Source organism: Macrotis lagotis, chromosome X, assembly GCF_037893015.1.
Source record: "Macrotis lagotis isolate mMagLag1 chromosome X, bilby.v1.9.chrom.fasta, whole genome shotgun sequence".
Taxonomy (NCBI): Eukaryota; Metazoa; Chordata; class Mammalia; order Peramelemorphia; family Peramelidae; genus Macrotis; species Macrotis lagotis.
The window spans coordinates 310,999,562-311,026,571 of record NC_133666.1 but is presented as its reverse complement, the minus strand read 5'-3'; the positions used below and the strand labels follow the sequence as shown (position 1 = coordinate 311,026,571).

The 27,010-nt window shown below is 36.9% G+C and overlaps 1 protein-coding gene across 3 annotated transcripts in view; it reads right to left on the bottom strand.

Annotated features, from left to right (window-relative positions):
• LOXHD1 (lipoxygenase homology PLAT domains 1) overlaps positions 1–26,739 on the bottom strand; it is a 266,512-nt gene extending 239,773 nt beyond the window's left edge. For all 3 annotated transcript variants that reach the window (XM_074203499.1, XM_074203500.1, XM_074203501.1), the window contains exon 1: positions 26,616–26,739. In XM_074203499.1, coding sequence (XP_074059600.1) covers positions 26,616–26,739 — 124 coding nt within the window. The remainder of the gene's footprint in view (positions 1–26,615) is intronic.
• Positions 26,740–27,010: the final 271 nt, after the last annotated feature.

Genomic DNA, 27,010 nt, shown 5'->3' with positions numbered 1-27,010 from the left:
TATGGACAGTCCTATAGTAGGCTAGAAGAAGGGAGAAAATTATAGATCAAGCAATGACAGAAACTTAAGAGTTAGAAGTTGGACATTTGATCCAGTTCTTGCTTACAGACTTTCAGTAATGAGGGAGCTCCTGACTTCACGAGACAACCCTTATCATATTCGAACAGTTCCAATTCTTAATATTTTTCTTTCTATTGAGCTTTTGTATCTCTCAGCAACTTCCATTCATTGTTCCTAGTTTTACCTCCTGAGGTCAAGTAGAACCAATCTCATCCTTCTTGTCATATAATAGCCCTTCAAATACTTAGACAGCTATTACCTACACCCCTTCAAATATTTTTTTTTCTTTCCTAGTTCTCTGGTCCTTGTAGAGCACAATTTCAAGTTGCCATTAAGTTCTGGTCACTTTACTCTTGACAATGCCTGAAAAATAGTAGGTACTTAATAAATGTTTGTTGATTTGCCTGTGTCCTTCCTAAAATGTGGTACCAAGAGATAAACAATACTTCCCATGCAATCTAACTAGCTCTAAGCAGAGTATGACTGCTACCTCCCTCAGATTGGAAATTTAGGATTGCATTAGCTATTTTGGAGGGTACTCATACTGATCCTGAATTTCACTAAATTACCCAAACCTTTTGATTATAAACTTGTCTAGTTAAGACATTCCTCATCTATACTTGTGAATGGTCCTTAAAATTTCTCTTTCTGTCTCTTGGTCTTTCTGTCTCTCTGTCTCTGTCTCTGTCTCTGTCTCTGTCTCTCTCTCTCTCTCTCTCTCTCTCTCTCTCTCTCTCTCTCTCTGTGTGTGTGTGTGTGTACCTGTCTCTGTCTCTCTGTGTAACTCTCTCTGTCCCTCTCTCTTAAGAATATGACCAAATATTGTTCATTCTATGTCTACAACATATGACAAAGCCATTCTCTTTTCTCCATTCATAGACCAACCCCCATAATGCAAGTCCTCAACACCTTTCATCTGGATTATTACAACCACCATTTAATGGGATTTCCAGCTTCCAGTTCTCACCCTCACTAATCCATTTTCCACAGAGCTGCCATGGCCATCTTCTTAAAGCACAAGTCTGACTGTGTCATTCTCCTGCTAACAAACCTTTTGTGGTTCTTTGTTGCCTCCAGAATAAGATGCAGCCTCCTCAACTTACCTTTAAAGCCCTTCATAAATGACCTTCAGACTACCTTTCTAGGCATCCTGCACATTATTCCACTTAATTACATTCTAGCCAAACTATTCAACTTGTCAGTCCCCAGACCCAGCATTCCATCTCCTGCCTCTGTCCCCCATGCCAAGAATGGACTCCCTCTTTACTGCCACCTCTTAGAATCTCAAGCTAATTTCATGGTCCATCTTTGGAGAAGTCTTTTCTTTAGATGTTAGTGTTCCCTCCCTCCTCAAAATGTCATTTGTATATTTGTCTATTTTTACAGTTGTATTCCTTTCACAAAGTATAAATTCCATGAAGGTAGGCTCTGGTTTTTGTTCATTTGTTTGTTTTGGCTCTGTATTCTTGGAGATTAATATAGTCCCATAACAGGGATTTAATAAATGCTTGGTAGATCATACAGATGATTTTCTAACCCAAGTATAAGACCTTACATTTGTTCGTTTTAAATTTCATATCATTCTATTCATTCCATTGTTTTAGACTGTCACAATCTATTTGGATCCTAATTTTTGTCATTAAACATATTAGCCATCCCTCTGAGCTTCATGTCATCTGCAAATTTGATAAGTTCACCATCTATGTCTTCATCCAACCTTTATTAAAATATTGAAAAGAAAAAAGCCATGATATTATACTATAAATATCTCTTCAAACTGACACCAATCCATTAATCAACATTCTTTGGATCTGGAGATTCAACTGGGTTTGACTTCACCTAATAACCAATATCTCTCTGTCTTATCCATGACTCTGTTTAGTCCACTTTATCAAACTGGAAACACTGATCCAAAAAGGGGAGGGGGGAAATGAGATTAGTCTGATATGATTTCATATTATAAAATTTAGAACTAGGAAGGACTTCAGAAATTAGCAAATATGCAAACTGATACAAGAGGTTAAATATTTTGCCCACAATCATGATGAAACAAGAGCCAAAGTCAAGATTTAAACCCCTACTCTCTAACTTCAAGACAAATAATTTGTTATGCCATACTGCCTCTCTTTATTTTAATGAACTCATATTCACTCTTAGCAATTACCACTTCCCTTTCCATGGTTTAGAGATCATCTTTATCATAACATGTTCTAGGATTTGCCAGAAATTGGTATCTGGATCACCAGGCTAGAGTTTACATAATCCAACTTCTCCCTGTCAGAAATCATAGATTACCTTTGGCAGCTCAGTAAAGATATCTGCAAAGGTTTTCAGTTACCTATAATGAGCTACTTATCTGAGCCAGATAACTTAAACTTATAAAGGACAGCTTAGATCTCTTACTGGTTTCTTCTGCTGTTGAAATATATTCTGCTAACTATTGTTGTTCAATATTTCTAAGCCTAAGGACATTCTTCTTAATAGAGAAAAAAGATGCAATGTAGAAATTGGAAAGTTCTATCCTATCAATTCATAACAGTGATTATGGCTCTATCTACAATGAGTTGTAGTCCTTAGTCACCCACCCTCATTTTTATCTTCTATATGGTCTTTAAAAAATCTAGGTGAAAAGATGTTGCCTATACACAGACAGTTCTAATTTTATGTAAATTCCTATTATATAAACTTGACTTTATGTAAAAAATTCTGAAAGAAAAGATGAATGCAAATATTTCAAAATTTTTAAAAGTTAAAAACTAATTGCAGATAATATTGCATGCTATCACCAGATATATAGGGAAATAAGAAAAACATTTTCCAACTATCACTTGAAGTTGATTGTTTGGTTCTTGTCCTTTGTTATAGAAGATCAAAGTGACATTACTATGTTTGAGACAAATTATAGTATGTCCAACTGAGGCTGATCAACCCAATATGAGCTTGGAATGCTATCACAAGTGGGGCACAAAAAGTCCTTATGAACATTAAACTTACTTATGTCATGTTTCCTTTGAGCTGCTTCAGTTCTGCCCTTTTCATAGAGTGCAGCACCCTCATTGATGCTGGATGGTACTGTGTCTCCCATGTTGCACAATCAATTGCAAAGTTCTTAAGAGAGACCTTCAGGGTGTCCCAATGTTGTTTCTGACTCCTTTTGAGCACTTGCCCTGAGTAAGTTCTCTATAGAATAGTCTTTTTTTGGCAAACATACTTCTAGCATTCTAATAACATGACCTAGTTGCATTCTCTGTAGAAAAGTTGGAATGCTAGGCAGTTTAACTCGAGAAAGGACCTCAGTGTCTGGTATCTTCTCCTGTCAGGTGATCTTCAGAATCTGCCTAAGACAATTTAAATGGAAGCAATTCAGTTTCCTGAACTGGCACTGGTAGACTATCCAAGTTTCACAAACATATAGCAATAAGGTCAGCACAACAACTCTGTACCCCTTCAATTTGGTAGTCTAATATTTCTCTCTCTCCCACACTTTCTTTCGAAGCCTCCCAAATACTGAGCTAACTTGGCAATGCATGCATGTGTGAACCTCATTGTCAATGTGAACCTTCTTGGAAAGGACACTGCCAAGGTAAATGAATTTGTCCACAGTACTCAAAACTTCCCCATTTGCTATAATCAATGGTTCCACATATGAATGGTGTGGTGATGGAGCATCTTGGTGTTAATTGAGACCAAAATTAGCACAAGCAGCAGAGAATTGATCCACACTCTGTTGCATCTCAGTTTCAGAGGTTGCACTGAGTGCAAATCATCTGCAAACAGAAGATCATGAACCAACACTCCTCCACTTTGGTTTTGGCTGGTGGCCTTTTCAAGTTGAAGAATTTGCCATCAGTGCTGTAACTGACCTTGAGGCCGTGTTCATCCTCAGTGAAGACGTTTGATAACATAGCTGAAAACATCATGATAAAAAGTATAGGAGCAAGGACACATCCTTGTTTCACTCCATTGGTGACCAGGAAATATCAAGAGCTTCAGCCACTATCCAGAACCCGGGCAAGCTCGCCATCATGAAATTGACATACAATACTGATAAATTTCTCTGTGCAACTATATTTTGAAATAAATTTTCCATAAATCCTCATGACTGATGGTATCAGTTGTGGGGCAGCAAACACCATATCATTTGTTCCTCAACTCTTTCTGAAGCCACACTGGCTCTCAGGGAGGTGATCATCTTCCAGGTGAAGGATCAGCATATTGAGAAGGACTCTGACAAGAATCTTATCAGCAATGACCAAAAGAGAGAGACACACATGTGATTGTCACAGGACAATCTATTCCATTTACCTTTATAGAGATGGATGATGGAAGCATATTTGAATTCTTGAGGGATAACATCTTCATCCCATATATCTTGAAATATTTCAGTCAGTTTTGGGATGAGCAATGGACCCCCACCCACCAGATCTCAGCTGGAATAGAATCAGCACTAGGTACTGACTACCAATGATAAAGGTTAAATGCAGTATGAAGGGAAGGAGCTGCATAGCACACACCTATGTAAACTTTACTGTACAGTGCTGTGTATATATATTATCATTAACTTTATCTTTCATGGCATAATTATGTTTATTATCATGGTACCGTATATACATTATATATATAATGTATATACGTTTTAGGACACTATGATTTATGTACAAGTTGGTTCTTGTTCTTCATTATTGAAGAAGATCAAAATTTTACTATGTAAAAGTATTGTTTTGTGGATTCCTTTGTTATATTAACTAAGTGAAGTGGGTGAGTAGGGACAAATTTGTCTTACATGAAAATTGCTTTACATAGAAGTCTATGGAATGGTTCACTTAGATAAAATCAGAATTGTCTGTAGCCATGTTGGGTTGTTAGGTGATGCAGCAGATAGAACATTGGGCCTGGAATCAGGAAGACCTGAGTTCAAACCCTGACCTCAGATATTTACCAGTTGTGTGACCCTGGATGAGTTACTTAACCCTGTCTGCCTCAGGTTCCTCACCAGAAAAATGGAGATGATGATGATGGCATCTACTTTCTATGGTTGTTGTGAAGCTCAAATGAGACAATTATTACAGAGTCCTTGGCACATAAGTCACATAAATATTAGCTATGGATGTAGAACTTATTATTTCCCAGAGTGTATGCTAAGTTCTAGGGATACAAAGAAAGATTGAAAAAAAGCCTCTGCCTTCAAGGAGCTTACATGGGGAGAGGGGTCTACAACATGCATAGAACTAGGCAAAGTATATGCAAAGGAGGGGGAAGGTGATCTCAAAAGGAAAGGGACTAGAAGCTGGAATATTGGGAAAGACTTCTTGTAGAAAGTTATGAAGGAAGGAAGCAAGAAAGACAAGAACACTTAGAGGTTAATATGAGGAAGCAGAGCTTTTCAGATATGGGGAATAACTAGTACAAGCATACAGAGTGAAAATAGAATGTTATTTGTGAACAATAATTAGGACAGTGGGTCTGATTAAATAGTGTTAGAAGGGAGTCAACAGGGTGGCTAGGTGGCACAGTGGATGGAGCACCAGTTCTGGAGTCAGGAGGACCTGACTTCAAATCCAACCTCAGACACTTAGTAATTACCTAGCTGTGTGGCCTTGGGCAAGCCACTTAACCCCATTGCCTTGCCAAAAACCTAAAAAAAAAAAAAGAAGGGCATCAAGTATAATAATATTGGAAATGTAGGAAGAGGGCTAAGTATAAAGAGCTTTAAATGAAAAATAGAAGGCTTTATATTTGATACAGGAGGTAATAGGGAGCCACAAGAATTTATTGAGCAGAAGATGATATGTGAAGACCCAAGTTTCAGAAAACAAATCACCTTGGTAGTTGGAAGATGGTTTGAAGTGGGGAATGACTTGAGTCAGGGAAAATTAGAAAGCTTTTGCAATAGTCTAGCAAAAAAGTGATAGGAGCTTGAAAGTGGGAGAGGGAAGGACTTGCACTTAGCATCATAAACCCAGAGACTTCAAATGAAAAATAGAAGTTAAAGAACAATTTGGAACTATAAACTGTACATATTTGGTGATCCAAATTGTATATTGTGTATTACTATACCAATAACTAATACACCAACTAGATAAAAAAATAGGTTACAAATTAGCAAAAATTTTTAGAGCAGCTCTTTTTGTGGTGGCAAATAATTGGAAACTGAGGGGATGTTCATTGGAGCAAGACTGAACAAATTGTGCTATATGAATATGATAGAAGACTATTATGCTGTAAGATAGTATCAAGATGATTGTTTCAGAAAAATCTGATAAGATTTGTATGAATTGATCCAAAGCGAATTGAACAGAACCAGGAGAGATTTGTGCATAGGAACAGCATTATTGAAATGATGATCAACTATGAGACTCAGTTACCCTGATCAAAATAATTTTATCAGTAGGTGAAGCAGGGCTAGGACCCATGATAAAAAATGTTGTCCACCTCCTGAAAAAGAACTGATAGACTCAAAATACAGATTGAAGCAATTATTTTTTCTTTTCTTTCTCATGCCTTTTAAATTTTTTCACCAAATATATGTAATACAGAAATAGTTTTGCATGATTTCGTATGTATAATGGCTGTCCTACTACTTGCCTTTTCAATGGGTAAAAGAGAGGGTGAATGAAGGGAGAAAATTTGAACTGAAAATAAATTTTTTTAGAAAAGATGTGAGCTAGTTCTACTTACTTATTTTACTGTTGAGGAAAATGAGGTCTGAAAAGTGGTGATTTGCCTGAGATTGTACAGGTAGAGAGTCTCAGGGCAAGGATTTGAATCCATATATTCTAATTCCCCTTTTTTATTACACAAAGCTTTCTGACACTACAAAACATCTATAAAGTGGATAGCATGTTACTATCCCAATTTAATATATTGAGAAACTGAGATTCAGAGATGTTTAGTGACATTCTCAGAATCACAACTAATAAGTGAATTAGACAAGAATCAGAGCCACAGTATTCTGTCATCAAGCCTAGGATACTTTGCACTTCACCAAGAGTTCTTAACCTGGAGTCTATGAAATTTTTAAAGTAGATATAATTTAATAACTAATTTCATTATAATTGATTTCCTTTGTAATCCTATGTGCCATATGCCTACTTCTCCAAAAAAAGCCCAAGATGGTCCTTGACACAGAAAAAGAGACAAAGAACCCCTGAATTATACCACACTGCTTCCCTGGGAAGATTTAGAAGAGATGTGCTTTTAAATATCTAAAAGACTATAATATGGAAAAGGGATTGGATTTGCTCTGCTTGTCCTCAGAAAGCAGAGCTAGCATTGATGGATGGAAATTACAGGGAGGCAGCTTTTTTTGGTTCAATATTAAAGAAGAACTTTCTAAAAATAAAAACTGTTCAACCATGAAATGAGTTGCCTCCTAAAGTAGTGAGTGAGCTTCTCATCACTGAAGGTGTTCAAACAGAGACTACATTTTTAAAAATCTCTATGAAAAAAAGGCTTCATAAAAGCTCAACTTTTATACTGTCTTGGCTGGAGAACCAAATGAGATAATAAGTATAAAATGCCTTAAATCCCATATAAATAAATGCCTAAATCACATATAAATATCATTTATTATGGCTATTTGTCAGATGCAGAGGGGATCTCTGCTTCAAAAGGGAGCTTGGTCTAGAATATACACTCTAGATGGTCTCTAAAGATTTGTCAGGATTCCATAAGTCACTGAGGATCAAATGAATTCGTATCTGTAAAGCACAATAGAAGCCCTTAATAAAAGCTTTCTCCCTAGCCCTGCTGCACCTACTTTGGGCATTAACAACAGTTTGAACAGGAGAACCTAGTCTATATTTTAGCATGCTCTCCTGTTTTAGATGGACCCCTGTGAAGTCACTAATGTAGTTTAGAGTGGGAAAAAGAATTTCCAAGATCCTCCTTGTCTTCCTCTTCTTCCTCTGACTGCCAACCCACCTCCTGATTCTCTGATCACAGGAAATTCTTCTAATATTCTGTCGACTAGTTTTTCATAGTCTGAAAGAAATCTTGAAAATTTATTCAATCCAACCCTCCCCTTCCAAACATTTAGTGAGTTAGCAAAGACTACAAAAATGGAAGGACCCAGCTGGTCTCACATAATGAAGTTAAATTTTGTGGGCCCCACTTGCATCTGGGTCAGAGTGAATGAGGAACTTAAGCTAGTTTCCCATTGTACTCAGTGCTAATCTACAATGGTTAGACCAGGCTATCTTTTGTGAGGTTCATGGTAAAATGGGCCATTGAGTTTGGCAGTGAAATGTCAAAATCAGGTACCTGAGAAGTCAGTAGTTCCAAGCTTGTCGGTTTCATTGATTTCAACCACTCAGAGAATGTTCATGTTATCTGAAACAGGTCTTTTCCACATATAACCTTGAGTCTTGTCCAGATAATTGTTTCCAGTCAAGATCAGGCAGCATAAAGATGTATAAAAAACCCTAGGCTAGGGACCACATGATCTCTGATTCTAGTCCTCTGTTGTATGTTCTGTGTGAAAAATCCAGGAAGACTTCCTTGGGCAAGTCATGTCACCTTTGTCTCAATTTATCCTTCTATAAAATGGGGAAAACATTTTATCTTTTCAACCTCATTTTATATTATTTCCTTCCATTGTCTATATATTATAGCTAACCAGTTGTGTTTTTTGCTTCCTTTATTTCTCTGTCCTTAAACTCACCCTAGTCACAATGACTGGAATATCCTACATCACCCTCCTCATCAGCTGAATTCCTATATGTCTTTCAAAACCTAAGTCAAATACTAACTCCTTTCTTGCATCCCCTTAGCTACTGATTCTACAATTCATTCCTCATGTGGCCCCATAGCTTTTAACTTTCTGATGTAGATATGTTATATTACTGTATACCACATATCCTAAATCTGGGGTTCTTGTCTCTTCTAGATTTTAAGCTCTAGAAAGACCATGATCATGATTTTTTTCCTAAATTGTAAATCTCTCTTCAGTCCTAGAATGGTGCTTTACACACGAAATTGGTCCCTAATAAGTATTCATTGTGTTACTAATAATAACTAGGAACAGCTAGGTGGCGCAGTGGATAGAGCACCGGCCCTGGAGTCAGGAGTACCTGAGTTCAAATCCAGCCTCAGACACTTAATAATTGCCTAACTGTGTGGCCTTGGGTAAGCCAGTTAACCCCATTGCCTTGCCAAGAAAAAAACCTAAAAAAAGCTGAGTAATAATTATTGTTTGGGGAATTATTTGATGACATTATAGTCATTTTTTAATCATGTCTGCTGATTGGCAAAGATAGTAAAGTAGTTTGCCATTTCCCTCTCAAGAGCAGTTTGCAGATGAGGAAATTGAGGCAAACAAGGCTAAATGACTTGCTCAGGGTCACACAGCTAATGTCTGAGGATAGATCTGAATTTCAGGAAGATTGATCATCCTGCCTCCAGGCCCAGCATTCTATCTACTGTGCCACCTAGCTGCCCTAGCATTTATATAGCTTTTTAAAATTTTGTAAAGTACTTTATACATGTTATCTCATTTTATCCTCACAACAATCCTGTGAAATAGGTGTTATCATTTTGTACTCTACAGATGAGTAAACCATAGTTCAGATTGGTCAAGCAACTTATCAAGGAGTTACATAACCAGTAAATATCTGACGCAGGATTGAAACTCAGGTCTTCCTCCTGATTCCAAATCTAGTGTCCTAAATAGATAGTGTCCTAGTTGGATAGAAAACAACCTCAAAGGATTTAACACTAGAAGAGATTTTGAGAAATTGTTTAAACCTCTCACAACTTACCTAAGATCACACAATATGGCAATAGGATGGGGATATGATCCTGACTTTCCTCTACATCTATCATGTTTCCCACAACCTTTATTTTATTTTTAGGAATAGGTATTATTAGTAATAGCACATTATTACAATACTTTATGAATAAGTACTTTCCATTTGTTCTTCCCAACTGTGCTATAAAGTAAAGAAGGGATAACAAGATAATTTTCCCCAGTTTACAAATGAAGAAACTGAGGTTTAAAGAGGTGACATCATTTGCCCATGATCACACAGATAGCATGTATCATACTTTTTCTCAGCCCTGCTGTTATAAAGATTCCATTGGCTAACTCAATTGTCCAAGAAAAAATGAGCAATAAGCTACCAATAAGCCTTAGCTCTCCATAGAGGGCTTTCAGAAAAAGGTCTTAGCTGGACCTGCTCTTTATCTGCCTCTGGATTGGATCAAATTAAAAAGGATATTCTCCATTCTCCTCCCTCCTGAGAGTTCCAGGAAATGAAATGGGAGTAATGACCTACTTTCTATTCCCCAAACAAGTTTCACACTTTCCTGCCTGGATATGTGATTGCTCACACTGTCCCTTATAGCAACACCATCCTGCTTCCCTTCTTTGCTAGTTGAATTCCATTCCCATCTCTTCATACAAATGTGTGTGTTTATATTTAAGCTTAATGCATATGTAAATACATATCTTCTTTTGGCTAAATCACTTAATTTCCCTGTCCCTCAATATCCTCATCTATAAAAGATTGGACCAAGTGATCTTGGGTTCCTCTAAACCCAAAAATTTAGTAAATGATTTAGTATTGCCTACTTCATAGGGATGGGATAGGGAATCCCACGAGTCCTATCTATATGTGAAGAATTGCTAATAGTAATTAAGCAGTATCTTAAAGACCCTGCTATCAGAGATGGGTCAATAGTGCCTTTGATGTTAGCTGCTCACCCTAAAATTGAAATGAAACGGTGCACCAATTACCTTGAGTTCTTTGACCAGCAAAGAACTTGTTCTCAGCTACAGTGAAAGGACGAGAGACATGACCCTCTTTTCATAGGAACAAAGACCATTTTATTGACTATCCCTATCCTTTATATATCTTACCAATGCCCATGGACAGCACAAACATATTTCGTGAGCCAACCATACAAAAAGATCATAAAGTTGTTTGTCCAAATTCTTGGCATACTTCCTTATCTTTACAGTTATGGCATATATCCTGTTATCTTAGAATGAGTCACCTCTTGGGCAAACACAAAAGTAGGAGAATGAAGACATCCAGCAGTATTGCAAAACAGAGGGGCAAGAGGGTCTTGGAGACCTTTGTCCTTGTTATCTCACAGTTGTGGTCCTCAAGGATCACTAACATAATATTATCAGTATTCTGCTCCAGTAGCATCATTTCTGGAAAATGTATCAGTTGTATCCCAGATCCAGAATGGTATCTCTGAGGCTCACAGAAGGTCTGACCATGGTGACCCCAATAGAAGAATTTTACAAAGTTTCTGTTTGAATGCCTTGCTTTGTCAAGAAGACTTATTCAACCCAACTCAACTCGGTTCACATTTATGAAATCCCAGCCCAACCTCATCCCCCATATGCAATGCATTATGCTAGACAATGGGAAGATGAGATTAAATAAAATATAATTCTTGCCTTCAAAAATCTCAGAGTAGAGTAGGGGACTACAACACATAAGCAGCTAACAAGCTGCAAAATGTGTGAGAAATATAGAAAACATACAGACAAACTGCTATGTTAGTGGTTTTGTGTGTGTGTGTGTGTGTGTGTGTAAAAGTGTAAAAGTGTAAAACCTATATTAGATTACTCTCTGTCAAGCGGAGGGAGGAGGGAAGGGAGAGAGAGAGAGAGAGAAAATGTGGAACTCAAAACTTTACAAAAAAATGATTGTTAAAACTATCTTTATATGTAATTGGAAAAATAAACGAACACACACACACACACACACACACACACACACACAAACATAAGTGCTATGTTAGGAAAGTTGATTTCTAGCTAGAAGGATCAGAGAAATCAAATTAGCTTCCTAAAGGAAGTAGCATTTACACTGGATCTTGAAGGATGGGGAGAGTGTCAGCTGCAATTAAATCAATCCATTTCCATTCAAAGTGCATTATTAATCACCTACTGCATACAGGGCACTGTATGAGAGGTTCTGAGGTTACTAAGACAAAAACAAAACACTAACTCCCCTCAAGGGAGAGTATTTTGTTTTATAATTATTTTCTCATTTGATCCTCACAGCAATCCTGTAAGGTAGTTATTATTATCCCTGTTTTACAGATATGAAAATTAAGGGTCAAAGAGATTAAGTGACTTGCCCAGGATCATATAACAAGTAAATGTCTGAGCCTATTTGAACTCAGGTCTTCCTGACTCCAAGCCTAGGATTCTATCCATTATACTACCTTGAAATCTCATAGCTGGTTCTTTCTTGTTTGCTTGTTTTATACTGTTTTTTAATAGGAGAGAGAGAGCTGGGTTAATTTCAAGCATAGGGAACAAATTAACCAAAGGGTGGGGTTGGGAAATGTAGGGCAAGAAAGACAGATAGCCTAGTATTGTTGATGTACCTTGGGGAAAGGCATTTTCACCTAGAACAAAGGACTTGGAGCTTAGGAGAAGGCTGTCAAGACCTCTAAATGCTTTCTCTTCTCCAAACTCTGTAAAGGCCATTTAGGGCAGCCTCACTAGAAATGAGATTCAATTCTAGTCACCTTATACTTATAAGCAGAAAGGTCACATCTACTACAGGGGTGTCCTCAGGTCTCTGGAGTCCTCAAAGAAGCTATGGCCATAGAAGATTCCTTTAAACTAATGTTTGCATTTTCCCAAATAATTCTAGGAAACAAAAAAAAGTCTTTGAGACCGAAAAGAATGAGCCTTTAATGAGTGTCTGAGACCATTTCACCTTATTCTTTGCTTGACCTTCACACTCAAGGACATTCTTTAAGCCAAAGGCAAGACAGGTGATCTAACCATGTCCAACTCTAAGCCTTTCTTCTAACTCTAGCCCCAACCCCCTACCCTCCAGGAGGAAACTTAAAGAAACAGAATCTAAAAATTTAAAAAGAGAACTCTGAAAAGGAGGTAGTGTAAAAGTTCACACTGAATTCACAAGATTTGGGACACCTGATCAAAGTTACCACAGGTCAGAACAATTAAAATGTGTCTACAGGTTAGCTCCGGCCCAAGGTAAGTTCTCACCACTTGTCAGTGACTCTCTATGACCTACAGGATTAAGTCCAAGATTCTTGGCCTGACTTTCAAAGCCATCCATCATCTGAATGAATCAATGATAAGCATTAATTAATTATTATGTACTAATGTTTGTTCAGATTCCTTCTTTTCTCTACTACCTTCTTTTTCTTACAAAGAAGGAAGCAGGAAGAAATGGGAAAAATGTGGAAAAGGATACAAAGGAGGAAACATACAATTACTATCAGCCATGGATATGAATGGGATGAACTCACCCATAAAATGGAGGAGAATAGCAGAATAGATTAGAAAACAAAACTCAACTTTTGTACACTGTTTACAAAAAATACACTATTCACAGTAAGTTCTCTTGAAACATAAAGATGCACACTGTTAAGATAATGGAAAGAAGCAGAATTTATCGTGCTTCAGATACTTTAAAAAAGTAAGGGCAATAAACAGCATCTCAGACAAGCAATAATAAAAGCAATCATGGCTAAAAGAGATAAATAGTACAATTTCCTTATACTTAAAGGTTCTTTATATAATAAAATACTAACAGTATTTAACATATATGCATCAAAAAGCAGAGAATCTAAGTATTTTAAGGAAAAATTATTCACTTATTCCTTCCATCCCTCCCTTATTTCCTTGTTTCTAGAAGCTTAGGCCTAGTGAAGGAGAGAGTTGGGGATGGAATGTTGGCAGGTTTTCTTCCCTTTCTGTGCTTAGATCTGTCCTTGTCCTCCTCCCTGAGTCCAGGCCAAGCTTTAGAATCTTTAGCTAAATGACAAGAGGGCAGGTGAAGGGCTTGATAATTGGGATGGATGGATGGAGATACTGAAGTTTGGATAGATGAGACCTGGACAAATGGATGACTGATCTTATTCCTTTTGTTCACCTCTGCATGAACCCCAAAAGAAAACATAGGTAGACTGGGCAAGTGTTTGGAGGGGCTGTTGTTTCCTTGGCAAAGTATCTTGAAGTACTCAGAGGTTAATGTTCCAGTCATTCCTCATACCCCACCATGACCAGAAGGAAGTGGTGCCTGGACCCAAATAGTTTTTTTGGACCTTATACTTCTCCTTGCAGATGCCATGATGAGTAATCATCAGAGAAAGGATGGGTAAGGAAATGGAGAGAATAAATTTGAGGGTTATGAAAATGAAACATTCAATAAAAATTGCAGCTAAGTTTAATTTTAAATAAATAAATGAATGAATGAATGAATAAATAAATAAATAAATAAATAAATAAATAAGTGAGGAGGAAAAGAGACAGAGAGAGCCGAATTATTAAAATCCTTGGGAATGTCAAAACACCTTTTCAAAACTGGACAAATCTAAAAAAAAGATAAACAAGAAAAAGGTTAGCAATCAATAGAATTTCAGATAAGTTAAATATAATAGCTCTATTAATTATGAATGATAATAGAAAGGAATATGTATAATATATATACAATTCTCAGCTATATTTGGCAGCTTTACAAAATTTACCCTGGGTTGGAGTATAGAACTATCAAAAATAAATACAGAAAAGTATAACTACTAAATACATAATTTATTGGTCACAATGCAATAAAAATTGTTATAAGTAAAGAATATTTGAAAAAACAATTCAAACTTAACTGTTGAATGAATAATCTGATTCTAAGAGAAGTTAAAGAACAAGATTCAGAAACAACAGATAATTTCATCAAAGAAAATGACAATAATGAGACAACATATCAAATTTTGGAAATGCGACAAAAGTCACCCTTAGAAGAAATTTTCTATCTCTAAGCATTTTCATAATCAAAACAATTGAAATAGTAGATCAATGAATTAGGCATGCAAATTAAGAAAATTAAAAAATAATTAAATCAACCTTCCCAAATTCAGTATAAAAAATAGAAATATGGAAAAATAAAATCCAAGATAAATGATATTTTAAACTAAAGTGAATTGATGATAAACAGAACTAAGAAGAATTTAGCTCTTGACCAAATAAAAGAAAAGAGAATCATGGAAGGTAAAATGGATAAATTTAATCACAAATAACTTAAAAGTCCTTACCCAAACAAAACTGATGCCACTAAAAGTAAAAGTGAGAATCCATTGGGAAGCAAACTTCTCTGGTAAATGTTTAATACCTAAGATATATAAGAAATTGATTCATATATATAAAAATAAGAGTTATTCCCAAATAGATGAATGGTTAGATAAAGAAAGAGACAGTTCTCAAAAGAAAAAATGATCAATTTATCAAATTATCAAAAGAAGCAAATTTTCAAGAACCATATAAAAATGCTCCAAATCACTAATAATAAAAGAAATTCAAATTAAAACAATTGGGGTCCACCTAATTAATACCCATCACATTGGTAAAGAAAGGTAAATGATCATTGTTGGGGGCAACAGGAAGATAGACACATTAATATACTGCTAGTAAAATTGTAATTTAAAACAACTATTCTAAAGAAGAATGTGAAACTATACCTTTAAAAAATCAGTAAATGATATTTACTGTTTTATCCAGAAATATCACTATTAGTCATATACTTCAACGAAATTAAAAGCAGAAGAAAAATACTCATGTTACAAAATATTTATGGCAGCTCTTTTTTGGCTTCCAAAGCCTGGAAAAAGGAATATAATGGAATATAATTGGGCCCTAAGAAAGGGGAAAAGGAACACATTTAGAAAAACCTGGGGACACTTGTATGAACTGAGGAAAGAAATTGTTGCAACATCAACTACGATGCTGTAAAGGAACACAGATCTGAAAGCTTTAAAAGCTTTGATCAATGTAATGAATAATCAAGATTTTGGAAACCTAAAGATAAATCAAAGTTTTCTACCTGTTGACAAAATTAATAGAATATAAGCAAAGAATGAGATATAGATTTTCTGAAAAAAAAATCAATGTTTGTGTATGTTTTGCTTAACTATGTTTGTGTTAAGAGAGGATTTTTTCAGTTATAGTGGGGATAGAGAAGGGGAAAAGTAATTATGATTTTTAAAAAAGAAGAAAAGAAAGAAAAAATCATTGATGAAACATTTATAAAATACACAGAAGAGAGAAAAGGGAAATTCAGAAAGAAATGGACAAGCAAAATAGTAACAGAATTACCATGTTGATTTTATTACATATATATTAAACTATACATAATAGAGATTTATGTTGTCCTATAAAATTATCTTTTTCTGATCTTTATATATGAAAATTATAATATATTTGTTGACAGCAGAGAAATAAAAAGGAGAGTCAAAGACCAAAGGGGGGGAAGAGAGAGAGAGATTACCCGAGATCCATGGGAAGTTGCTAACCAATTAATGTTTTAAAAAACCACATCTGAAAGATAAAAGTAAAGGTAGGTTTCAAAGCTTGAGTACAATGGCAAGACTTATTCTTGAAAAATAGTGTCTGGCCATTTTAAAGCTCAAAGCAACTTGAGATGAGGAAATGGTGAGGAAATCTGGGAATAATCAAAAGGAATTTTTATATATAGGGGAAAAGAGGAGGTTGAATCAAAGAGGTACTTCTCTGCTGGATGTCAATGGAATAAAGATGATGGATGATGGAAGAAAGAACTACCTAAATCTTATTTTGTGTCTATTTTCTTTTGCCAGGACATATGAGCTTTGGACTAGGAAGAATGGAACAAGAATAATTAATAGTGAATAAAACCAAAAACAAGTTAAAAATTACCAGGCCCAAGAGAACTTTACCTCATGATACCAAAAGGACTTATAGATATGATTATTCCTAAAATATTGTCACTGAATGATGAAAGATCTTTGCAAATGAGAGAGATCATGCAAGCCTGATTTTCAAAAATCGAAAGAGAATAGACCTTGGCTTTAATTCCTGAGAAATTCTAGATTCTTTTATTAAAAGCGTACTTAGTGGATACTTAGAAGTAGGGATCACCAAGAGCCAATAAGACTTCATCAAGAATATATTGTACCATACTAATTTCATTTCTTTTATGACAGGTTACAAGATTAGAAGATCCAGGGAACATTATAGTTCAAGTATATATAGATTTCATCAAAGACTTGATTAAATCTCTCTTGGTATCCTCAAAGATAAGATAGAACTATGTGGATTAGACAATTATACTATTAGGTAGATTTGGAATAGCTGAATAACTAAACCCAAAATATAATCATTAATGACTCAATAGCAACTTGGAAGGAGTTCTCTAGTGGAATGTCTCCAGAGATCTGTCCTTGGCCATGAGCTGTTTAACATTTTTTATCAGTGACTTGGATGAAAACATAGTCAACATGCTTGTCAAATTCACAGATGACACTAAATTAACTAACATGTTGGATTACAGTTAGGATCCAAAAAAGTTATATTAACAGAATAGAATGACAGCCCATATTAAATGACAAATCTGAACACATACGTTTTTAAAAATCAACTTTACAAATGCAAGGTAAGGGAGATCTGGCTAAACTAAAGAGTATATGTTTTAAAAAGATCATGGGAATAGGAGAGGTAAATTCCAAATTCAATATGAATCAACAATACAATGTGACAGTAATACTAAAAATAATAATAGTAGTAGTAACAATAATAACAATATATAAAGGAAATTATGTCAAGAATTGAGGGGGTAAGAGCAGTGGAGTCAAGATGGTGGAGCAAAGGCAGCATTTCCCAGAAACTCCTTCCCCCCAAAACTCCAAAAGCCAAAAATTATGACTCTAGCCAAAATTTAGAGGGGCAGAAGTCACAAAAGACTGAGTAATACATTTTCCCAGTCCATGATAACTTAAAAGTTCCATGAGAAAGGTATGTTTCACCAGGACCAGGGGTTGGGAAAAAACTGCAGCTGCAGTGCAGCGCAGTGCAGCCCAGCCCAGCCCAGCCAGGGATCGGTGGCAACAGCTTGAAGGGGTCATGAGAGAACTCTGCTACACCAGAATGAATGTGGAGTGAGGAGCACTGGCTACAGAACCTGTAGTGAGAGAAATCAGCCTGCACCTCCAGAGCACAGCCCACAGATGGTAAAGGGGTCAGGGGAGACTGCAGAAATCTCTCTGCTCTCCCTGGGGCAGGACTCTGCTGTTTGCCCACACTCAGATCCAGGTTGCAGTTTGGCCTTTCATACTAACACAGCAAGGCCCCTCCTCACAGCTCCAGGGCAGAGGTGAGTGCCTGTGGTCATCTACATATCAAAGAATGCAAGAGAGCATAAGACTTTGGAAGAATAAAGGTCCCAGGGGGGTGTCCCAAAAATCCCCCCAAAGCGTGTATCCCAATAACACTCAAAAGCTCAGGAAGCACCCCCAAACCAGGTACAGGCTGGAGAAATGAGTAGAGAAAAAAGAGGAACACGATTGAGAAAATCTTTGTCTATGATCCCAAGAATCCTCCTCAATTTGAAGATGAGGAAGTACAAGCTCCTACATCTAAAGACTCCATAAAAAACAGAAGTTGGGATCAGGCTATGACAGAGTTCAAAAAAGATTTTGAAAATCAAGTAAGGGAGATAGAAGAAAAATTGGGAAAAGAAATGAGACAGATGCAGGAAAAAAAACATGAAAAAGAGGTCAGGAGCTTAGTCAAGGAGATCCAAAAAAATGCTGAAGAAAACAACATGTTAAAAACCAGCTTAGGGGGCAGCTAGGTGGTGCAGTGGATAGAGCACCAGCCCTGGAGTCAGGAATACCTGAGTTCAAATCTGGTCTCAGACACTTAATAATTACCTAGCTGTGTGACCTTGGGCAAGCCACTTAACCCCATTGCCTTGCAAAAATGAAAAAAAAAACAGTTTAGGTCAAATGGATGAAACAGTTCAAAAAAAGTTATTGAGGAGAAGAATGCTTTAAAAAGCAGAATTGGCCATATGGAAAAGGAGATAAGAAAGCTCTCTGAGGAAAATAAATCCTTCAGATGTAGAATGGAGCTAAAGGAAGCTGAGAACTACAAGAATTCAAGACACAATAATTCAACACCAAAAGAATGAAAAATTAGGAGAAAATGTGAAATATCTCATTGAAAAAATAACTGATCTGGAAAACAGATCCAGAAAAGATAATTTAAAAATTATTGGGATACCTGAAAGCCATGATCAGGAAAATAACCTTGACCTAATTTTTAAAGAAATCCTACAGAAAATTGCCCTGATATTCTGGAAGCAGAAGGCAAAATAGAAACTGAAAGAATCCACTGATCTCCCCCAGAAAGCAATCCAAAAAAAAACCCCAGGAATATTATATCCAAGTTCCAGAACTCCCAAGTCAAAGAGAAAATATTACAAGCAGCCAGAAGGACACAATTCAAATATCATGGAGCTGCAGTCAGGATCACACAGGATTTAGAAGCAACTATGTTAAGGGCTCACAGGGCTTGGAATATTATATTCCAGAAGGCAAAAGAGCTTGGAATGCAACCAAGAATCAACTACCCAGCAAAACTGAACATCCCCTTCCAGGAGAAAAGATGGACTTTCAATGAACCAGGGGAATTTCAAATGTTCCTGTTGGAATGGCCAGAGCTAAACAGAAAGTTTGATCTTCAAATACAGGACTCAGGTAAAGCATAGAGAATGGAGGAGAAGGGTAAAATATGAGGGACATAATGATGATGAACTACATGTATTCCTGCACAGAAAAATGATGCTGATGATACTCATATGAAACTTCTCATTTGATAGAGCAGGTAGAAGGAGTTTTTATAGATGAAGCACAGGAGAGAGCTGAATTTGAAGATATAATATATTGGAAGGATGGAATCAATGACTAAAAGGGAAATGCACTGGGAGTAAGGGAAAGTAGAGGTAGAATAGGATAAAATATTTCATATAAAAGATATTTTTACAAGAGTTTTTTCAATGATATGGAGGGGGGAAGGTGAGGAGGAATGAGAGAACCTTCATTCCCATCAGAAATGGCTCAGACAGAAAACAGCATACACACTCAATAAGGTATAGACATATAAAGTAAAAAGGAGGGGGGAAGGGGGAAGGGGGGATGGGGGTGATAGAGGAGAGGGAAGATCATGGGAGAGAATAGTCAGATATAACACATTTTCTTTTTTACTTTTTGCAAGGGGCTGGGATTGGATGGCCTGTCCGGAACCATGGAGCCAAGTGGTTGCTGGGTCTCAGGGGTGGTATGTGGGCTCAGGGCCTCTTGGCCCCAGAGCTGGTGATCAGGCTGGCACTGCAGCTCAGCTACCCCACAGCACATTTTTGAAGAGGGACAGAATGAAAGGGGAGAGAAAATATATTATATGGTAGTAGGGAGGAATGGATGGAAGGAATTACAATCAGCAACAGCAACAGTGCAAAAATATGGAAGTAACTTTTATGATGGACTTATCATAAAGAATGTGATCCACTGAGACAGAGCTGATGGTATCAGAACACAGAATGAAACACATCTTTTTCCTTTTTCCTTTACTTTATTTCTCATGAAGGTCTATTTTTTTGGGGGGTGGTATTATGTTTACTCTTAAACAAGAATATTTTATTAATGTACAAAAAGTCACTTGTACAAAAAATATTCATGGCAGCTCTGTTTGTGGTGGCAAAGAATTGGAAATTAATATAAATGTCCTTCAGTTAGGGAATGGCTTAACGAAATGTGGTATAGATATGTGATGGAACACTATTCTATTAGAAGTCAGGAGGAATGGGGAATTCAGGGAACCCCAAAAAGATTTGCATGGACTGACACTGAGCGAAATGAGCAGAACCAGAGGAACATTGTGCACCCTAGCAGAAACATGGGGGTGATGACCAACCTTGATGAACTTGCTCATTCCATTAATGCAACAATCAGGCACAATACTTTATCTTTCTTCCTTAAGGATATGATTTCTCTCTCATCCCATTCAACTTAGATTAATTTATACCATGAAAACAATGTAAAGACTAACAGACTGTCTTCTGTGGGGGGGGGGGAGCAAGATTAGGGGGAAAATTGTAAAAAAAAATTCAAAATGAAAAATAAAGGAATTAAAAAAAAAGAATAGAGGGGGTAAGAGACAGTTACATCTTTTTCTACTCAGATCATGTATGGGCAGTCATTTTCAGTTCTGGGTTTTAAACTTTAGATGATATATTTAGAAGTTAGAATGAATCCAGAGAAGAAAACTAAAATGGTAAAGGATTCAAAACTATATCACACATGGATTGTCTGGAGGAAGTAAGACTGTTTATCCTAAAGAAGAGAACAGTTGAGAAGGATCCAGGGTAATAGAATTGCAGAAAGTTATAATAGAAAAAGTCCTGGACTTGAACTTAGGTGAAATATGGATTTTAAACTTGTTCTTAATATTAATGAACTTTTTGACTATGGGCAAGTCAAATAACTAATCAAAATAAAGATCAAATTATATAACACTTGTAAAATGCTTTGCAAAACCTTAAAAGTGCTATATAAATAATGGTTATTATTATTGTTGATGTTGCTATAATTACTTTCACAATAACCTTGAAAGGTAGTACTATTATTATCCCAGTTTTACATAGTAAAAAAACTGAGGCAGATAAAATTTAAATGACTTGGTCAAGTCTCACCTTGCAAGTGTCTGAATCAGAATTTGAACTCAGATCTTCCTGATCTCAGGTCTAACATCCTACCCAGTGCACCACTTAACTGAACCTATTTATTAAACTCTCTGAGCCTCGGTTTTCTCATGTGTACAATGAAAAAAATAATTACAAGCAGTCTCTATTTCACACAGTTGTAAGAATCAAATGACATAATGTATGTAAAGAGCACGGAGCTTTTAAATATCAGTTGTTACAAATTTTCTTGGCCCCAAAGGGCAAAAATGGCTGACACTAGCAAATTTGGACTTCTAGAAAGGGAAACAGTCTTAACAATCAAAACTATCCAAAAGTAGAATGGGATGTTCTGAGAGCCAGTTCATGGCTCCCTCTCCTAGGATCCTTAAGCAAAGACCAGATGATAACCTACTTAGAGTCGTGTCCCTAGGATTCTTGATAAAGGTATGTGTTAGAATAAATAGTGCTCTCTCAGTTTCCTACCACAGATAAGAATTCACAATTTAGGGAACCATTTGATAGCTTCTAAAGGAGCTGGATAAAAGGAAAATTAGGCCTTGGAGTCCTATTGGTAAAACTTGTCTCAAGACTTCTGTTACTAGGAAGGTGGGGTATAAAAAAAATGAGATTCTCTGTGGGAAAAGGGCCTTCCCAAGCAAAAGTCTTTAGTCCTGTGAGCTATCAGAATTACAGCTTTATGTAGAGGTCAGATGGGAACCAATTTAATTCAATTTTAAAAAGCAACGATGTCTCAGTTGCTAAGAGAGCTGGGTCTGGAGTCAGGAAGACTTAATTCAAATCCAGTCTCAGACACTACTGGTTGTGTGTTCCTAATCAAGTCATTTGACCTCTGTTTGTCTTAAATCCATTGGAGAAGGAAAGACAAACCACTGCAGTATTTTTGCCAAGAATGAAGAGCTGGACATGACCGAATAACAACACAAACCAGGCATTGTACTTGTTGCTAGGGATACAAAAACACAAACTCATTTCCTATCCTCAAGGAACTTACATTCAGTTGCAGGAGAAGCAAGTAAAAACAAGTCAGTCTGTACAAAAGTCAAGAGAAAATATAAGGTAGTTTTTGAGAAATGATAGTTAGGAAATGTTAAAGAACTCATGAGACCTAGAGCTAGAAGGAACCTACAAGATCTTTTAGTGCAAGCCCCTTATTTTACAAATGAAGAAATGAAGAACAAGGTAAAAGACTTGTCCAGGTTCATACAGTTAATAAACTTCACGTTGGAACTGACCAGGGTTTTTTAACCATTTTTGTGGCATATATTCTTCAGCAGTCTGGAGAATAATATTTTTAAATTCATAAAATAAAATACAAAGGATTAAAATATAACCCTTTATATTGAAATATAATTCTCAAAATATTTCTAAAAACAAGATCATGGATCCCAGGTTGAAAACTCCTGTTCTATGAGTCAATGACTTTTTCCATTGTATCACAACTTCCTCCTATATTTTAAAGTAAGGCACACAGATACTTATTGTATTTTTTTATCGTATGCCTTTGAAACTAATTTAAGATAGGATTAATTTTCCCTATAATACTTTGTTCTCTGAAAATGGAAAACACTGGCTTTCACTGAATGCAACCCAATATTATAAAGGGGATTGAGTTAGGTGACTGAAGCCCTGGCTTCTAGTCTTGGCTCTGCCTCTAACTGGCTACCTATGTGATCTTAGGCAAGTGGGTGATTTTAAGGACACCAGAGGATGTCTTCTTTTTCCAACTATGTAATAACTATTTAAGAAATTGGGATCATACTACTTTTGTATCCCTGACAATGTCTAATACATTCTGAATACGTGGTAGTAGAGCTATTAATATTTGTTGCTTAATGATTTCACAGAACTTCAGGATGTGAGCAATGAAAGGAATCTCACAGGCTATCTGGTCCACCAATAATGTAGACTCTGAACTACAACTTGGCCCCATGAAAAGAGGCATTCCCATCTTTGGTGTGAGACCCAGAAGGCAGGTGCCTTCATCATCCCTAAAGTTCCTCCCTCCCAAAGAAGCCCTTTTTGTGTTGCAGAAGCTCTCCTCACTAGGAAGGTTTTTCTTAGGGAAAGCTAAAATTTGTCTCTACAGCTTCCATTCATTGAGAATTATGCAATCACAGAAACTCAAAATTGGCAGCAAACTCATCCCCCAGTGGAATTCAGTTCTACCTGAGCTAGCATCACCTGTATAACATGCCAGACAAGTGCTCTTCTATCTTGTACTTGAAGACTTCTAGTGTGGGATAGCCAATCCCTTCACAAAGGAGTCTGTTTCTTTGGAATAGCTTTTTAGTACTGACTAAGGGATATGAGGTTGTTTTTTTCTTTCTCAAATTATGAAAATAGATTGGTCATTATAATCAAAACCAGCTGGTAACAAAATTGTGAAATCAAAGAAATTCATATTTAGTATTCTCAGTCTCCTTTTTCTTCTCCTTTCTCCCCTTACCCTTTCCCCATTCTGCTTATGTTTCTAATATCTTTACTCTCGTCCCTATCAAAATCTTCTCTAAGGAGAGGACCTATTGAATTTATTTACACTGGGATTATAATAACTGACAATAACTTAATGTGAAACTCCACCTCTAAAGAGAAGATTAAAGGGGAGAAGGTGGGACATGGGAGACTGAGGTTGTTGGGATGCAATAAGGATTGGACAGAAGTAACTTGATCTTCACTACAATAAAGATTACAACCAGATCAAGAGAACAAGGCAAAAAAGGTTGCTGTAAGGAAAATGCTTTGCAAACTTTAAACTTTTATAGAAAAAGAAACAAGGCAGAATCCAGTGCTAGGTTATATGTTAAATAATAAACCTGCATGGATTAGTTGGGACTTCAATTGGATATAGAAAGAGAGTTGAGATTTATTGTTGCCTATCTTTCCTTCTTGAAGAGGACCATAACATCAGTAAGGTGATGTCATGACTTTCTCTACAGAAACCTCAAGATATCCTTCAAGGTTTCAGCAATCAGAATTTATATTCCTTTAGCAAAGTACCCACAGGTTAGGTATGGTTGGAATTTAAAGAGGAGAGGAAGGGGAAGTACATTCCAGGTGGGAATATTAAACTAGGAAGTGAGAAAGACCATATCAGCACAATAAGAAGACAGTAAGAATATCCTACCTCCCTTTTGCCTCTCTCCCTCTCCCTCCTCCTTTCTTCCAATTTTTCTTTCTCCCTCCCTTTCCTTCTCCTCCTCCTCTTCCATTCTACATTCTATTTCCAACTTTTATTCCAATTTTCTCCCTCCCTTCTTTTGTCCCTTTGCTGATTTCTTCCTTCCCCCACTCCCTTCCTTTCCTGCTTCATTTCTTCCATATCACCCATTATGGAGTAACTCTCTCTGAAGTGAAGTAGACAGATTCCTAAGATACCAAATAGGTAAGGAAACCATGGTTTAAGCCACTCTCATCCTCCCTAGACCCATGCTCTGCCTATTCACACACCACGAAAGAATACCATTTGAGGAAAATAGTTGACTTCATACTCTATGCCCAACTCCATAGAATCAGGGACCAAGTGAAGATCAAGATTATGAGTAATGTAGCACCAGTTAGGCCCCTTGCTCAGTGGATCTGAAGTCAGAGAACATTGGTTTGAATCTTGGTTCTGCTATCCATTTCCTGTGTGGCCCTGAGTAAGCAATTTCATCTCTCAGCATCCCAGTTTCCCTATCTATAAAGTGAAGAGGGGGATAAATGGTCTATAAAGTTCCTTCCAGATATTTCTGAGGTTTTCCTTCATTTTTTTTAAAGATTGGATCTCTTCATCTCTCACAGGCTGGACATGCAGAGGCTACTCATGGGACTGATACCACTACTCATCTTCACAGGAACTTTGGCCTGCTTCATTTTAAGCAACTTGGTGACTCCCACTTCCAGAGGCTTACCAGACTGATGCCAAATCAGTGTAGACTCCCAATCAGCATAACCCACTTCAGTCTAAAACTCCTGAGCTCAAGATCTCTGTAGATCTTCTCAGTAGCTGGGATGACAAATGAATTGATAATTGATTTATGAAAATATTAGATGGAAGCAGGTATACCCAATTCTTTGGGTACTTACCAGAAAGACCACCACTGGCAGGAAGAACTGGAGTAATAGTCACACTTCAATTAGGTACAGAGATGAGCAACAAGAGGGGTACAGAAGCAGACAGCATAAGAACACAGTGTGGAATAGTGAAGGAAAATAGTAGTGTGAGAAAGAGGATGGGAAAGGGATGAATTATGTCAATTGAAGTTAACAGGAACCCCCAGTTCTTGATACCCACCCAAATTCAGCAGGCTCAGTTATATTCATATGTATTGATGGGATGATACACTCCTGTTTGTGGTCTTAACAGAGTTTGAAAATTGCACTACCTAAATTTTAAAAGTACATTTCTCCTCCTTGCCCCACTGGAGACCTTAAGTCTTTACAGTAACATTTCTCACAAATTGAATAATAATGTGCCATGGAAAGTGCTCCCTCCTGGATTACTGCCTTATTGTGGAAGGAGAGACTTGCATAACTCAATGAAACCATGAGCTATGCAATGCAAAAGTAGCCAAGATGGACAAGTCATAGTGGAGAGTTCTGAGATTTTCCTTTTCCACAGGAGGAGGAAATGGTTAATCACTCCAGTATCTTTGCCAAGAAAATTCCATGCACAATATATCAATATTCAATTTGGGGTCCTGAAGAGTTGGATACAATTAAACAACAAATGGGAAGTGAAATTTTCTGACATTACAAATATTTGAATGTTTTAGAAATTCATACTAAAAAATGTCCCTCACACTCTTTGCAGATCCTGCCCTAGGGAGCTGCCTACTCTAAGCAGCATCTGAACAATGTAGGGTAATCTAAAGAGAACTTTCTACTCTTAGTTCTTGAGCTAATATACCTCACAACTCTTCCTGGCCAGTTTACCTCATTCAGTTGTTATGGGGATTAAACAAGATGGCAGGAAAGTACTTTGGAAACTCCAGTGCCCCATACAAAAGCACAAGGCCGATTGTATCTGCCATCTCCTTCCTCTCTCCTCACCCTGTAGGGACTCACCTCTGGTCTTGTAGTAATCATGTTCTAGCTCCTCTTCATCTTCAGATTCATAATTCAGCAGCTCCTCCTCATACAGAGCTAAGAAGTCAATATCTTTCTTCCTTTTCTTTCTCTGGGGCATCATTTTGCCAGCTTACTATTTCCAGGAGGCTCTGGCCCTGGATCTTCCTTGCTTAGCTAATGTCACCTTCCTTTCACTCTCCAGTTCTTTGACTGAACTTTTACTGAACTTCCTTTCTACAACTTATCCTCCTAGTCCCAGAGAGAAATACCTATCTGGTGTCTTTCCAGGGCTTCCTTTCTTCCTTGTCCTTGCAGCCTGTTTCCAATCTCCTCCGCTTCCTCCAACAAAGCTATATTTCCCTCACCAAAGCCATAACCAATGGTGGCTTGCT